Here is a 15,471-nt window from a genome sequence, read left to right as displayed (position 1 = left end):
ATCAAATAATGAGTACATTCTTTTTTGGACAATGCCACCCCATCTATTCCCCTCCTATCCCTGTGCACAGGTTACATAGTTTATTTTCCACATAGTGTCTACTGAATAGCATGATTGCCTTGAATTTTTCTTTTGGGGGGGTCCGGTTGTGGGGCCTGAACTCTAGGCCTGGGTGCTGTCCCTCAGCTCTTCAGCTCAAGGCTAGCGCTCTACCACTTGAGCCACAATGCCACTTCCGGCTTTTTTCCTTTTGCTTATGTGGTGCTGAGGAATCAAACCCAGGGCCTCATGCATGCAAGGCAAACGCTCTACCACTGAGCCACCTTCCCAGCCCACCTTGAATATTTTAAATGCATCTGAAATCCCAACAGGTTAGCATACAGGGGGATCTAGTTCTACAAAATACTTGAGAATGTGTGTGGAAGGCTACATGTCACTTATCCCATCCCTCCTATAGGAGGAAATATGTATCACTAATGTCATCTTTGTTTTGAAAGGACTGGCATAGTTATACACTTTGCAAAGCAGCATAATAAAGGAGGAGGGAGCTACTTTTGCACCAAACAGCTTTGCTTACCAGCAGAGCAAGTTAAATTCCTGGGGCTGCCTCCTCATGTATAATCTGGCACCCATCTTGCAAGATTTCTTTTTTATGATGATTGGACAATTATGTATGTATGGTCCTCAATACTATGCACCCAACGAAGTATTAGTTTCTTTATCTTTTTCAGATTTTTCCAACTTTTCCTCTTTTCCTTCTAAACTGCTTTCCAAAATTATGGTATTTTTCTAATATTTTAAGCACACAGAAAGGAAGAAATACTACAATGAACAGCTATGTGACCATTTACCTAGACTGAACAACTCTATATGTTATTCATTGAATCTCTTTTCTTCCTCTTCCTCTCTCTCATCCACCTTTTCTTTCTGTCTCTATCTTTTTCTTGTTGCTGGCATGTAAATATATTTTCATTTTTGGCTGTAGGTATTACCTATGTCTTCAGCTTCGTCAGGATATCGTTGAAGGACGTCTGCCCTGTTCCTTTGCAACCTTAGCATTACTAGGTTCTTACACCATCCAGTCTGAGCTGGGAGACTATGATGCAGAACTTCATGGTGTGGATTATGTTAGTGATTTTAAACTGGCTCCCAATCAGACCAAGGAACTTGAAGAGAAGGTCATGGAACTACACAAATCATACAGGTGACTATGTCTCCAGGATTTGTTCTATTTTGGCAGTAAATTTAAACCCTTGACTTGTTTACTTAAGGGGAATCATGGTACAATGGAAAGAGCATGAGTTCATTTCCTTTTGTTTGACACTGGGGAAGTCCCTTAAGCTCTTTGCACCTCAGTTTTCTCATTAGAGTAATGGGCATCATATTGTAGGATGGGAACTAAATGAAGTAATATATCTGAAACATTTAGCACAGGGGCTGGCACATAGTAGGTGCCTGGCCGTGTGTGTGTGTGTGTGTGTGTCTGTGTGTCTGTGTGTGTGTGTGTGTGTCTGTGTGTCTGTGTGCACACGCGTGCACGCACTGGTGCTGAGGCTTGAATTAAGGGCCTGAGTACTGTCCCCTTAGCCTTTTCACTGAAAGCTAGTATTCTGTCATTTGAGCCACAACTCTACTTCTGGCTTTTTGATAGTTAACTGTAGATAAGAGCCTCATAGACTTTCTTGCCTGGGAGGGCTTTGACTGCAGTCTCAGATCTCAGCTGCCTGAGTAGCTAGGATTATATATAGGCAGGAGCCATCAGTGCCTAGCTGCCTTGCTTTTTTTCTTTTCCCTAGGTTTTAAATTTACCTCACTGTCCTCAAGAGCATGAGGTTTTTAAACTTGGGTTCTATGTACATGGGTAGAGGGCTTAGGAAATCCCTGAAAATATTTTTCAAGTCTATTAAATTCACTGTCTCCACTACTTATTTTTATGAAAATAATTGGTAACATTAGGCTGTATCATAACAGTGATCAAGGGCTGGGGCTTATAATTAGTCTAAGCTGTTTTGAAATCTTGCCTCTGCTTTGTCTCAACTTTGTGACCTTAGATGATTCACTTAAAACTTCTTTGAAGGCTGAGTGCAGTGACTCATCCTCATAATCCCAGCTATTTGGGAGGTAAAGATTAGGAGGATCACTGTTCAAGACAAGCTCAGGCAAAAAGTTAGCAAGATCATACTGAATTAGTAGCTGGACATGGGGATGTGTATCTGTCATCTCAGCAAAAAAGGAAAGTATAAACAGGAGGATTGTAGTTCAAGTTGGCCAGGGCAAAAACCTAATGCCCTATCAAAAAAGTAACTAAAGCAAAAGGGGCTGGGGTCATGGCTCAAGTAATGGAGCTTCTGCCTAGCAAACATGAGGCCTTGAGTTCAAACCACACTACCACCAAAAAGAAGAAGAAGAGGAAGAGGAAGAAACTCTCTGAGTTTTATGTTCTTTTTTTTTAATGTCTAAGCAGGTGCTTTATCCATGAGTTATATCCCCATTTCAAGAATAATCTTAATGAAATATTAAAAGTGTTGATTTTATTAAGTATTAAACATATTCCAATTTAGTGTTCTGTGACTTAGTGAAAAGTGCACACAATATTCCTGCTGAATACTGAATTACAACAGTTTCCTTGAGGAAAACACTCCTGTGACTGTGAGCTGAATTAACCACCTTTTAGTACTCTTTTCTCCTGAAAAATAAAAATAAACTGTGATTATTTAGACTTGGTTATCCAGTATACATTTTCTCAAAAATGAAAGGAGCCAGTACTTTTAGGAAAAAATGAAAAACAAAAACAACAGTATTTGTTGATAGTAACAAAATTCAAGCCTTCAAGTAAAAATTAAAATTTTAGCTTGGCAGAATGGTGCATTCCTATAGTTCCAGTTACTTGGCAATCTGAAGCAGGAGGATCGTTTTAGCTAAGGATTTGGGAGCCAGCTTGGGCCTGTATCTTTAAAAATAAATTCGAATTTTGTAAAACTTCCATATACCGTCATGATCTAGATATTTTCCAAACACATAAAGATTTTTCTTCTGAGATTGATGGTATTTTAATTAATCCTACTTCTAAATTATATATATTTTAGCCAGGTGATAGTGGCTCAGGCCTGTTAATTCTGGCTACTCAGGAGGCTGAAAAACTCTTCTATCTCCAATCAAGACTCTTATCTCCAAATAAGTAGCAAAATGCAGGAAGTGAGGTGTGGTTCAAGTGGCCAAGGTCTAGTTTTGAGTGAAAAAGCCAAGCAAGATAAGGACCTGAGTTCAAGCTCCAGTACCAGCCCCTGTCAATTATAAAAAGGTTTATTAGTGTTTTCAGATTTCACATTGTTACCAATGTTTAAAAAATTGCTTTTTGTTTTTGGTACCAGTCCTAGGGCTTGAATTCAGGGGCCAAGCGCAGTCCCTGAATTTCTTTTGCTCAAGGCTACCACTTGAGACTCAGTACCACTTCTGCCTTTTTCTAAGTAGTTTATTGGAGATAAGAGTCTTATGGACTTTCTTGCCTAAACTGGCTTCCAACCATGATCCTCAGATCTCTGAGTAGCGAGGATTATAGATGTATGCCACCAGTACCTGGCAAGAAATTGCTATTGTTAATGTTTTGTATACTATCAATGAAGACTGTTTCAGGGCTGGGAAGGTGGCTCAGTGGTAGAGTGCTTGCCTTGCATGCATGAGGCCCTGGGTTCGATTCTTCAGCACTACATAAGCAGTAAAAGCCGGAAGTGGCGCTGTGGCACAAGTGGTAGAAGGCTAACCTTGAGCTGAAGAGCTGAGGAACAGTGCCCAGGCCCAGAGTTCAGGTCCACAACCGACAAAAAAAAAAAAAAAAAAAAAAAAAAAAAAAGACTATTTCAACTCTGGTTATTTTATATAGATGTTACTAATGGTACAAAAATGGGTTTATTATTGTATTTAGATATTTAATAAATCATTATTTTAAAATTCCTTAGTTTAAAATTTTCTTACTGAAGATCAATATGTTCATATAATGAAGAGTACTTTGGAGTTATCAAAAAAATGAGAAGCTGGGTGCCGGTGGCTCATACCTGTAATCCTAGCTACTAAGGAGGCTGAGATCTGAGGATCCAGGTTCTAAGCTAGCCCAGTCAGGACAGTCCGTGAGATTCTTATCTCCAATAAACCACTGGAAAACAGGAAGTTGTGCTGTGACTTAAGTGGTAGCATTAGCCTAAACTGAAGAGCTGAGGACAGTGCTCAGGCCCATAGCTTAAGCCCCATGATGAGAGAGAGAGAGAGAGAGAGAGAGAGAGAGAGAGAGAGAGAGAGAGAGAGAGAGAGAGAGAATAAAATAGGGTTAAAAGAGTTTGAGAGCCATTGAGTTAGGCAGTAAGACACATTGTCAAAGCCATTGGCTGTATAGTCAGGCTGTCTTTTTTTTGGGGGGGGGGTCTAGTCGTGGGGCCTGAACTCTGGGCCTGGGTGCTATCCCTCAGCTCTTCAGCTCAAGGCTAGTGCTCTACCACTTGAGTCACAGCGCCACTTCCAGCCTTTTCTTTTTGCTTATGTGGTGCTGAGGAATCGAACCCAGGGCCTCAGGCATGCAAGACAAGCACTCTACCACTGAGCCACTTTCCCAGCCCCCAGCCTGTCCTTTTTTTGAATTCAGGCTTTCTCCCTTATTTGCTATGTGACTTTTGCTATACTTAAATTTCAGTTATCTGACCTGAAAAATGAAAATTTGGAAGTCTGCGTTATGGAATTTTCTTGCTCATTTTTTGGAAAGATGAGCAATAATTTCAAGCAGAAACCCAAATAGAAAATTTAATTATGTCCAACATCATAGGGTTTTAACCATCCCAAAGATACTTCTGCTAAGACACAACTATTTATTTTACTATGAACGCCTTTCCAACTCCCCAGACAAATAGAAGACAAATATGTAAGTGAAAAATGTAGTAGTGGCCCTTTTCCCAGCCAGGGATTTTTGAAGCTATAATTAACTCTTCAAATTAATACTCGCAAATCAAGCCTTAAAATTAATTGCTCTCTGTTTATGGGTAGTAAGAAGGTATGTAAACTTGTCAGTTATCCTTGACTTAATTATTTGAAATCACAATCCTAATTAGAAGTTGCAACAGACATTATGTTGTCACATAAAACTACAATTTACTGAATGGTTCTCCCGATTTTGTTTCTTTGAAATAAATACAGGAAAATTGTCTCAAATACTCTTTGTAATAATAAAGAATTAGCCAGTTCTAGATGTCTCAGATTGAGTACTTTTGTAATCTGTAGTATTTATGAATAGTAAATTATGAAATGTTTCTTAATTAATTCTGAATACTACTTACTTCCTTTTCTTATTTGGTCAGTACTATCATTTTAATTCAAGACCTCACACTTGGTGAGTTTGCTTGGTAAGCTGATACTTTACCATTTGAACCACACTTCTAGACAGTTTTCTGCTGATTTTTTTTTTTTTTTTTGGTCCAGTCGTGGGGCCTGAACTCTGGGCCTGGGCGCTGTCCCTCAGCTCTTCAGCTCAAGGCTAGTGCTCTACCACTTGAGCCACAGCGCCACTCTGGCTTTTTTCTTTTTGCTTCTGTGGTGCTGAGGAATCGAACCCAGGGCCTCATGCATGCAAGGCAAGCACTCTACCACTGAGCCATCTTCCCAGCCCCTATGCTGATTTTTTTGATGAAGTCTCACAGACTTTTCTTCTCAGGCTGGCTTTGAGCCATGATCCTTAGATCTTAGTCTCTCGCACAGTTAGGATTAAGTGTGAGCCACAGATACCTGACCTTAACAGTACTCTTTGCTCTTGTTTTTTTTTTTTTTCCATGCAAGTCCTGGGGGCTGAAGTGTTTTTGCTTGACTTTTTTGCTCAAGGCTGCTTAACATTACTCTTAATGGCTTAAAGATATCTCTTTGTGCAGCTGGATTGTTAGGATTTTTGAAAGGTCTTAGAAATTTTAAGAAAAACTTTATAGTCTTTATATTTTAAGATGAAAGATAATTTAAGCAGTATGTGTGATATTAATAAAATATGTGTTGTAATTACATGTACAGACATCTTTGGCTGGTGGGGTTATAGGAGATTTTCCTGACCTTTTTTTGTGTGCTTTTAATAACATTTTTCAAATTTTATGTGACAAAAATGTGTATGATTTTTATAATTAGAAAAATCTTTCTGGTTCATTAGGTGGGACAGAGCAAGGAAATCACGCATGCACAGGAGCACTCTGGCTTAAGATTTTGAGGCCTAAGCAGAATAAGGAAGGTGTTTGTGAACTTAAAGCCAGCCTGGCATGAGGAATTAATGCTCAAATGGATAAGGTCACATTTGGGTACTTGCTGGAGGGTTTCAGGGGCCATGCAGAGCAAGAAGGACCTATGTAGGGTAGAGATGGCAACTACACGGATGAACAGGGTGATGAAGATCCCTAAAAGGTGGTTTTACATTGAATCAGTGCTGAAAGAAAGCAATCTATATGTGGGGAGCAGGCCAGCAGAGAGTCTATACAGGATGAGGAAGGCATGTACATCAGGAGCCAGTGGTAGCAATGAAATTCATTATATATGGGATTTTATGTTAGTTATTATTTTTTTCTGTGCTAGTATTGGGGCTTGAACTCAGGGCTTGGCACTACCACTGAGTTTTTGTGTTCAATGCTAGCATTTTTATGCTCAAGTGAGCCATAGCTCCACTTCCAGCTGTGTGTTTTGTGGTGTGTGGGGGGGGGGTAGTTAATTGGAGATAAGAATCTCATGGCCCTGGGGAATACCAAAACGATGAAACAAGGACACAGCATGACCCATTGCAACAATGATACCCACAAGACAGTATATTGGAAATGAACTTTACAACTTGGGTTGGGGTTGGATGGGGGAGGAGGTGGGGGAGGGAAGGGATAGTGGGAAACAACAAGGGAAGGAATAACAATGTTCAACAAGAGATGTACTCATTGCCTTACTTCAGTAACTGTAACCCCTCTGTACAGCATCTTTAGAAGACAATAAAAAAAAAAAAAAAAAGAATCTCATGGCCTTTCTTGCCTGGGCTGGCTTTGAACTGCAGTCCTCAGATTTCAGCCTCCTGAGTAGCTAGGATTACAGGTGGGAGCCACTGGTGCCAGGCTTTCTATAGGATTTGTGGGATGGGCCAATAGATCAAATTAGTCAAAATAATCAAGATGAGAGTTGGTAAAATAATATGCAGTTTATGAAAAGGAAAAAAACTAAAATGAACCCTGTGACATTGCATTAACACTTGAGATTTCAATGTTAATTCCTGATTTCCCATGTATAGATAGGCAGATGGATAGAGAAATGCAGATTTATACATACATACCCATATACTTTACATTGTGCTGGAAGAAGATGATTCATAAATGATTTGAAATGTTTAGAAGGACAGAGTATCTAGCTTGAGAAGCCTACCCTAATCAAATTTGGGACAAATTAAGCAGGAAAATAAACAAGGAAAACAATCCATTCTATTGCATTGCATAAAATGAGAATTTACCTGGGATATAGCTCAGCATATATAAGGTGCTAATTTCCATCCCTCCCTAACACTGCAAAACAAAACAACACCACCTATGAATCCATAGTGACATAAGTAAGTAATAAATGAATAATACACCTGTAATCCAAGCTATTCAGGAGACTGAGATCTGAGGATCATGGTTTAAAGCCACACCAAGCAGGAAAGTCTGAGGCTCTTTTTTCTTTTTTAATAAGTTTTTTGTTTTTGTCGGTCATTGGGCTTGAACTCTGGGCCTGGGCGCTGTCCCTGCGCTCTTTAGCTCAAGATGAGTGCTCTACCTCTTGAGCCACAGCACCACTTCTGGTTTTCTAGTGGTTTATTGGAGATCAGAGTCTCACGGACTTTTCTGCCTGGGCTGGCTTTGAACCATGATCCTCAGATATCAGCCTCCTGAATCTCTAGGATTACAGGCATGAGCCACTGTCGCCCAGCTTAAGTTTTTTTATTGTGAAAATACTGTACAGAGGGGTTACAGTTACGTGAGCAAGGTAAAGAGTACCATTTCTTATCAAGCATTGTTGCCTCCTCCTTTGTGTTTCCCCTACCATCCCTTCCCTCCCACCTCCTCAACTATACTCCTCCCTTTCTCCCCCTCTCCCCCCTCCCCTGCCTAAACTGTAAAGTTCATTTTTCAACATAGTGTAAGTCTGAGACTCTTATCTCCAATTGACCACTATAAAGCCAGAAGTAGAGCTGAGGGTCAAGTTGCAGCCTTGAGCACAAAACCTCAGGGACAGCACTCATGGTCTTGAGTTCAAGCCTCAGGACTAGTTTTTTTTTTTTTTTTTGGTCCGGTTGTAGGGCCTGAACTCTGGGCCTGGGTTCTGTCCCTCAGCTCTTCAGCTCAAGGCTAGTGCTCTACCACTTGAGCCACAGCGCCACTTCCGGTTTTTTCTTTTTTGCTATGTGATGCTGAGGAATGGAACCCAGGGCCTCATGCATGCAAGGCAAGTGCTCTATCACTGAGCCACCTTCCTAGCCCAAGCCTCAGGACTAGTGTGCATGCACATAATAAAAAGGAAAAATTAACATAACTGGAAGTAACCTTAACTAGAAAAATATTATTTGTATGAGAAAATAAATTACAGCTACAAAAACTTCCCTGAGATATTTTGAATGACTTGAATATATAAACTTCTATATAGGTTAATTTTCCCATCCACTACTCCCTCCCCAATTTTTTGTCTTTAAAATATAAATTCTGGGCTGGAAAAATGGCTAACTGGTAGAGTGCTTGCCTTGCATGCATGAAGCCCTGGGTTCGATTCCTCAGCACCACATAAGCAGAAAAAGCCAGAAGTGGCACTGTGGCTCAAGTGGTAGGGCACTAGCCTTGAGCTGAGGAATTGAGGGACAGCGCCCAGGCCAAGTCAGGCCCCATAACCGACAAAAATAAATTAATCAATAAATAAATTCAGCTTTGGGAGGACACAAATAGAGGGAAATGAAGCAGTGGTACTCACTATATTCTATGTTGAAAATGAACTACAGGGATAGGAGGGGAAAAACTGGGAGAGAATGAGGGAAGGGGTGACATTGTCCAGAAAGAAATGTACTCATTGTAACTGTAACCCCTCTGTACAGTATTTTTACAATAACAATATATTTAAAAAGAATAAATTGCAAGGAGGAGGGGAATGGGGGGAGAGGAGAGTGGGAGAAAATAAGGAAGGAGGTAATAATGTTCAACAAGAAATGTACTCATTACTTAAGTAACTATGACCCCTCTGATATCACTCTTGCAATAAAATTAAATTAAATTAAAAGAAAAAAAAGAAATGTACTCATTACCTGACTTATATAACTGTAACCCTTTGTATATCACCTGTATAACTACAATAGAAAAAATTTAAAAACTAGTAAACTTCCCTGCTCAGTGTGCCTGCTTAACTCTGGATAGACCAACAGTATTTTATCTTTTGCCCAAATGTAAATTGCCTTGACAAAAATAAATAAATTCAGCATGATGTGTTAATGCTTGTGAAGTTTGCTCAGGTAGGCTGAGTTTATTTATCAACAAATCTGTAACCTCACTTCAGAGGTCCCCCCACTTCTGTTTTTTTCCTTTGCTTGCTGTTCCAAGGCATCCTTTGTTCTTTTTAATGAGGGTGAAGACAGATGGGTTTGGAAGACTTTTCCTTGTTAAATGAAGAGACCCTTGCTGCTTTCTATAACTTAGGCAGTCTTATGGGAGACTAGCATTTCCATTTTTTCCCTTAGGGAGGTGGCTGCATTGTTTTTACTATGAAATTATAATTAATTGGCCTGAATTGTGCCGTATTAGAAGTGATATTTTGTCTTGTTGACTAGCATTTCCATTTTTCCCTTAGGGAGGTGGCTGCATTGTTTTTACTATGAAATTATAATTAATTGGCCTGAATTGTGCAATATTAGAAGTGATATTTATGTCTTGAAAGCTCAGTATAGTAGCTCATAAGCATTTTTCAAAAGAAAAGAAACTTCTAAAGAAGGAAGAACCTTTGTAGTGCATGTTTAGACAGAGACTGATTGTTTTTAAACAAATCTTATTCATTATTTGCCTGGTAATAAAGACATCTTAATAACAGAAAGTAGTGTTATTATCTGTGTGCTTCTATTAACCAATTTATTTTGTTTAGATTAGTGGGCAGGACACCATCTGTTACCAGAAATTTTCTTTTCATCAAACCTGCCCCCATTAAGAGTCTCGGTTAAGTAACGTCAGCTGCCCTCTGGTTTAATTTCCATAATAACTCAATTCAGGGGTATAGAGAGAAAAAGGCAGCTAAGAGGATATTGTAAATTGCACCATGCCCTCTGAGGATTTAATTTGGTCATCTCCTTGGCAAGAAAATTAGTGGGAGGAGTTTAAATATGGAGCAGAGAAAGGCTGAAGAGAGGGGATACAGAACTGTTGGATGGATGGGATAGCTTATAATGGAAAAATGAAAAATTGTTTATAGTAGGATTAAAAATATTCTGATGGCTTCTTGGCAACTTTTTTTCTTTTGGGGGGGGCGGTGAGGCTTGAACTCCGCCTGGGCCTGGGTGCTGTCCCTTAGCTCGTCAGCTCAAGGCCAGCGCTCTATTGGCAACTTTTTGTTTCCTCAAGATCTCATTTTGTAAGACACAGGTCGTAAGAAGATTCCCATTCCATAATTAATTTCAGGACTCTGAAATATATCTTACATATACACCGATATACACATATTACATACACCATATGTACACATATGTATGTATGTGTGCATATGTATTTACATCTATATTTATACATATGTATGTATGTGTGTTGTGTGTTTACATGAGGTGAATTGATTATATAATTGCTGTTAACATATATGTGATACTATGACACTAAATTTTTCATTTTTATTCAATCATAGGTCCATGACTCCTGCTCAGGCTGACTTAGAATTTCTTGAGAATGCCAAAAAGTTGTCGATGTATGGAGTTGATCTTCATAAAGCAAAGGTAATGAAAACTTTGGCTTTAATGAATTTGTGTGTGTATATATTATATGATTCAGGTCTATTATAAATAAATCATTCTTGTTTCATATAATGCTTCTTGCCAACATTTATCTGTGGTATTTTATTTATTTAAATAATTTTTTCTTATTAGAGACTGGGACTCAAACTCAGTATCTAATTAATGCTTTATTCTCAGTGGCAGGCGCCCTACTACCTGAACCATGCTATATCTGTGGTATTTTAATTGCCAAAAAGTAGAAGTGGAGGGAATGAAAAAGATCTTGAATTGGAAGCTATCTTGGCCTATATAGCAAAAGCTTGCTCAAATGAAAGAGGAGGGGCAGGAAAGTAGGGAGGGAAGAAGGGAGGAAAAGAAGAGAAGGAAGGAAGGAAGGAGAAAGAGTAGTTTTTGTTAGAATTTTAAGTGTATAAATTGTGTATAAAATTCTACCATCAGATTAATTTTCATAACCAAACACTGTAAAGATCCAAAGATAAAACAGCCAGTGCGAGTGGCTCACACTTGTAATTTTAGCTGCTTAGGAGGCTGAGATCTGAGGATCTTGGTTCAAAGCCAGCCTGAGCAGCAAAGTCCAAAAAACTCTATTTCTCCAACTAACTAGTAAAGAAAGTCAACAATACCATAAAATCACCTTGGTATGTCTACTAAATATGCAAATTCACAAGCTCCTCTGGGATTTTCACTGACTTTGGAGGAGAGGCCACTGAATCTCCAGATTTAATGAGCATCCTGAAGGATTCTAATATATGCTTGAATCTAAGAACCATTAGCCTAAGGTAATGATGTTCACAGTGTGTGGAATCTGAGTCAGCAGCACTTAGTAGCACCTAGCAACTGGCTAGAAATGCACATTTCAGGTCCCATTCTAGATTTATTGAATCAGAAGCTGAGGGTGGAGCTCAACAATCTGTTCTAATGTGCTCTCTAAGTGATTCTAATGCACAAGTGAACCACAGTGTTTCATTTGAGAAGCACTAAGTTAGGGCATCAGAAACCTGAGCTTTAATCCTGGCTAATACCATGTAACAGAGAGTGAATAATAAAGGCACTTGCCTTGGCTTGGCTCTCATCTTCAGCCTCTAAAATGGCTGGGGCGGTTGTAGAGGATGTGAGGGAGAGTTCAAGGAGAGAACAGAGGCTCAGCATAACTGTGTACTTAACAAGGAGACTCACAGCCATGCCAGATGGGAAATAAGCAAAAGAATAACACTATTTTACCCACAAAAATAAAGTTCTGGGAAGATGTTATATCTATATTCACATATTTCAAGGAGTGATAGGTGAAGTAGAGATTTTACTATGGCTCCAAATTATATACTTAGAGAGTAAAGTGATATCTATAGGGAAACATAGATCAGCTCAATTTGAAAAATTGTTTAGCAGAACTCTTCAACTATTAGATGAGCAACTTCAGAGCATAGAGGGCTGTTGTTAAGAGGTATTCCAGGACATGCAGAATAATCACTTAGTGGGGATTTAGAAAAGAACACGTAAGCATTTAGTCTGTGATGACCTTTCAAGAGTTCCCCCTGCCAGGCGCCGATGGCTCACGCCTGTAATCCTAGCTGCTCAGGAGGCTGAGATCTGAGGATCACAGTTCAAAGCCAGCCTGGGCATGAAGGTCCGTGAAACTCATCTCCAATAAACCACCAGAAAACCAGAAGTGGCGCCGTAGCTCAAGTGGCAGAGCGCTAGCCTTGAGCTGAAGAGCTGAAGAGCTAAGGGACAGTGCCCAGGCCCAGAGTTCAAGGCCCATGACCGCAAAAAAAAAAAAAAAAAAAAAAAAAGAGTTCCCCCAGCCTGAGTATCTGACAGTTTCTTCCTTAAGTTCTGTGCTAATAAAATTTCATTAAATGTTTGTGGGTTTTTTCCTTAAGATGTTGTTCTGGATTGTTTTGGTACAGATCTATAACTCTGTAGTCTCTAAAGTAGATGATAGGAATATCAGAACAACAAATCAAGTGTGTTTCAGGGACTAAAATGGTTAGGTTTTACTTCTGGTTCCTTGCTGGAGGCTGGTGTCAGTCAGGAATGAAGGAGTCAGGTAGCATGTTCCTTTCCCAAATGTCAAATTCTTTCTCCAAAGCATCTCATTTACCCAAAGGCTCTAAAAACATGAGGGCATCTTCTGGAAAATTCTCATAGTCACTGTATTGAAGCTGCACAGAATTTTTGCATCTGCTATTCTTCTGTATAACTCAAGTTAAGCATTTATCTTTTTCTCTATACTCATTTTAGGAAAAAATATTCAAGCATTTAATGCTGGGTTTTGGTTAGTGTAATATTCATCTGCCGGGATTAATTTAGGTGAACTTTATTTTCCTTGAATTACATAGATGGCTAATAAAAAGAATTTCTATAATAAAGATGCTTGAAAATATGACCATTTTTATTTGGTATTCCCTCTACTTAGGTTTAATATTTATAATTAAGGATACTTAACATCAGCTGTTTTGAGTATCTGATATTCTGTTAGGCTGAGTTTGAACAGAAATAGAGTCAACTCTTAACATGATATCTGGAGGGATTACCACCTTATTAAAACGAAGAATTATACTGTGCATGCATATTTGGTAGTTCTAAATCCTGGCCTCCAGGAAGTCATACCTGATGACTTAGGTAAAATAGTCTTATTGATTATGATAAGTTAAACTTTATTTTCAGTTGTTTACTTTGTAACTGGTTTTAGTTGTTGCTTGCTTCAGATTATTTAATAATAGCCAATAATGTGTTGAGACTTTGCATAAGACTGAAATGTTGGTGCTTTTCTTTTTCAGGATTTGGAGGGAGTGGATATCATCCTAGGTGTCTGCTCTAGTGGCCTTTTGGTTTACAAAGATAAGTTGAGAATTAACCGTTTTCCTTGGCCCAAAGTGCTAAAGATTTCCTACAAACGTAGCAGCTTTTTCATCAAAATCCGGCCTGGAGAGGTACGGAATTCCTGTTTCTTTCCATATAACGTGTATAAAACAGGCAAGCTAATACACGCCTATAATCCTAGCACTCAGGAGGCAGAGAGTCTCAGCCTGGGTTCCTTAGAAAGGTCCCATCTCAAAAACAAACAAAACCAATCAAGCAAACATTTCTTCCCATTTTCTTTGTTAGATAATCTAAGAGTTTGTTTAGTTAACTATTCACAGGGGATAATTTTGTTTTCTAAATTGATCAGTCCTGTAATTCTTCTTTCCTTCCTTACTACTGGTTTTCTGGGCATTGCTCCTCCTGTATATAGATATATCATTGCCAAGAATAAAACCTGCAGTGGCAAACTTGTTCTTGTTTACTTAATGGAAAGTATTTTGAAATTGAGTAGTGTGAAATTTTAAAATTGTAAGGTCAAATTACTCATGTTTTATACCACTAAACCCTTACTTTCTACATTTAAGATTTATTTGTATACATAATGTTATTGAGAGTGTGTGCTAAAGTCAAGTTCTAGATTTTAGGGGGAGATTGGACCCAGGGCGTCATGCATATAGATTTTCCATGTAAGTAGGTGCTTAAATCTGTACCAGAAAACTCATTTATTAAATAGTGGTCAAATTAGAAGATACAATAATGATGGTCAATTTTAACTTTTATATTGAAGGGCTATCAGGGCACAGTAGAAAGTCCTTTCATGTAGGAATAAAAAATCAAATCTCTAGCTCTTTCTCTGACACTTACTAAACAAAAGGCCCTGACAAACCCCAAAGTTCAGCTTCCTTATCATGCAATAAGGAAAATACCTCCTTAATCTCAGTGATTTGAAGTTCAGATGAGATGACAGCTGTGAAAACTATAAACAGAAAGACCATACTAAATGTGAGGTAGCTTTTCCGTGTATATATTGCCATCTGCTGGTGAAAGATTCCTCACTATTCAAGCCTGAAAATTCTAGATGTACAGCCTTTAAAATCTTGGATAGAGATTATCACTGAAGTACATATTTTATACTGTAGGTATTTACTTGAGCATAGTCTCTGTTGATCCACATGGATTTAAAACTTACCTTAAAGCCTGGGCACTGGTGGCTCACACCTGTAATCCTAGCTACTCGGAAGCTGAGATCTGAGGATCTCGGTTCAAAGCCAGCCCGGGAGAAAGTCCGTGAGACTCTTATCTGCAATAAACTACTAGAAAACCGGAAGTGGTGCTGTGGCTCAAGCAGTAGAGCACAGGGACAGTGCCTAAGCCCAGAGTTCAGGACCCATGACTGACAAAAACAAAAAAACAAAACAAAACAAAAAACCCCCAAATCTAAAACTTACCTTAAATTTTTGAATCCTTTATTCAACCAAGGTCTTTCTTCTTACCGAGGTCTTTCTTCCTGCCAGTCAATATTCCAAGGATAAGTAATATAATAGAAATAAAAGAATCTCATCCCTCAGTCCTACATTTTATTGTGGTAAGGCAGAGAAATACATAAACATGGAAATATTAATAAGTACAACAATAGGAAGCCTTTAACTTCAAAATGTCAACTATTCAATGTATACTAA

At 38.8% G+C, this 15,471-nt stretch overlaps 1 protein-coding gene across 17 annotated transcripts in view; it reads left to right on the top strand.

The window, feature by feature from the left end:
• Epb41 (erythrocyte membrane protein band 4.1) overlaps positions 1-15,471 on the top strand; it is a 175,232-nt gene that overhangs the window by 95,014 nt on the left and 64,747 nt on the right. For all 17 annotated transcript variants that reach the window (XM_070037457.1, XM_070037450.1, XM_070037451.1 and 14 more), the window contains exons 7-9: positions 986-1,204; positions 10,882-10,969; positions 13,768-13,920. In XM_070037457.1, the coding sequence (XP_069893558.1) occupies positions 986-1,204; positions 10,882-10,969; positions 13,768-13,920 (460 nt within the window). The remainder of the gene's footprint in view (positions 1-985; positions 1,205-10,881; positions 10,970-13,767; positions 13,921-15,471) is intronic.

Source organism: Dipodomys merriami, unplaced genomic scaffold (genome assembly GCF_024711535.1).
Source record: "Dipodomys merriami isolate MVZ:Mamm:240054 unplaced genomic scaffold, mDipMer1.0.p SCAF_28, whole genome shotgun sequence".
In the NCBI taxonomy this organism is placed as follows: domain Eukaryota; kingdom Metazoa; phylum Chordata; class Mammalia; order Rodentia; family Heteromyidae; genus Dipodomys; species Dipodomys merriami.
The sequence above is the reverse complement of the archived record's forward strand: the minus strand, read 5'-3'. Positions and strand labels throughout refer to the sequence as shown.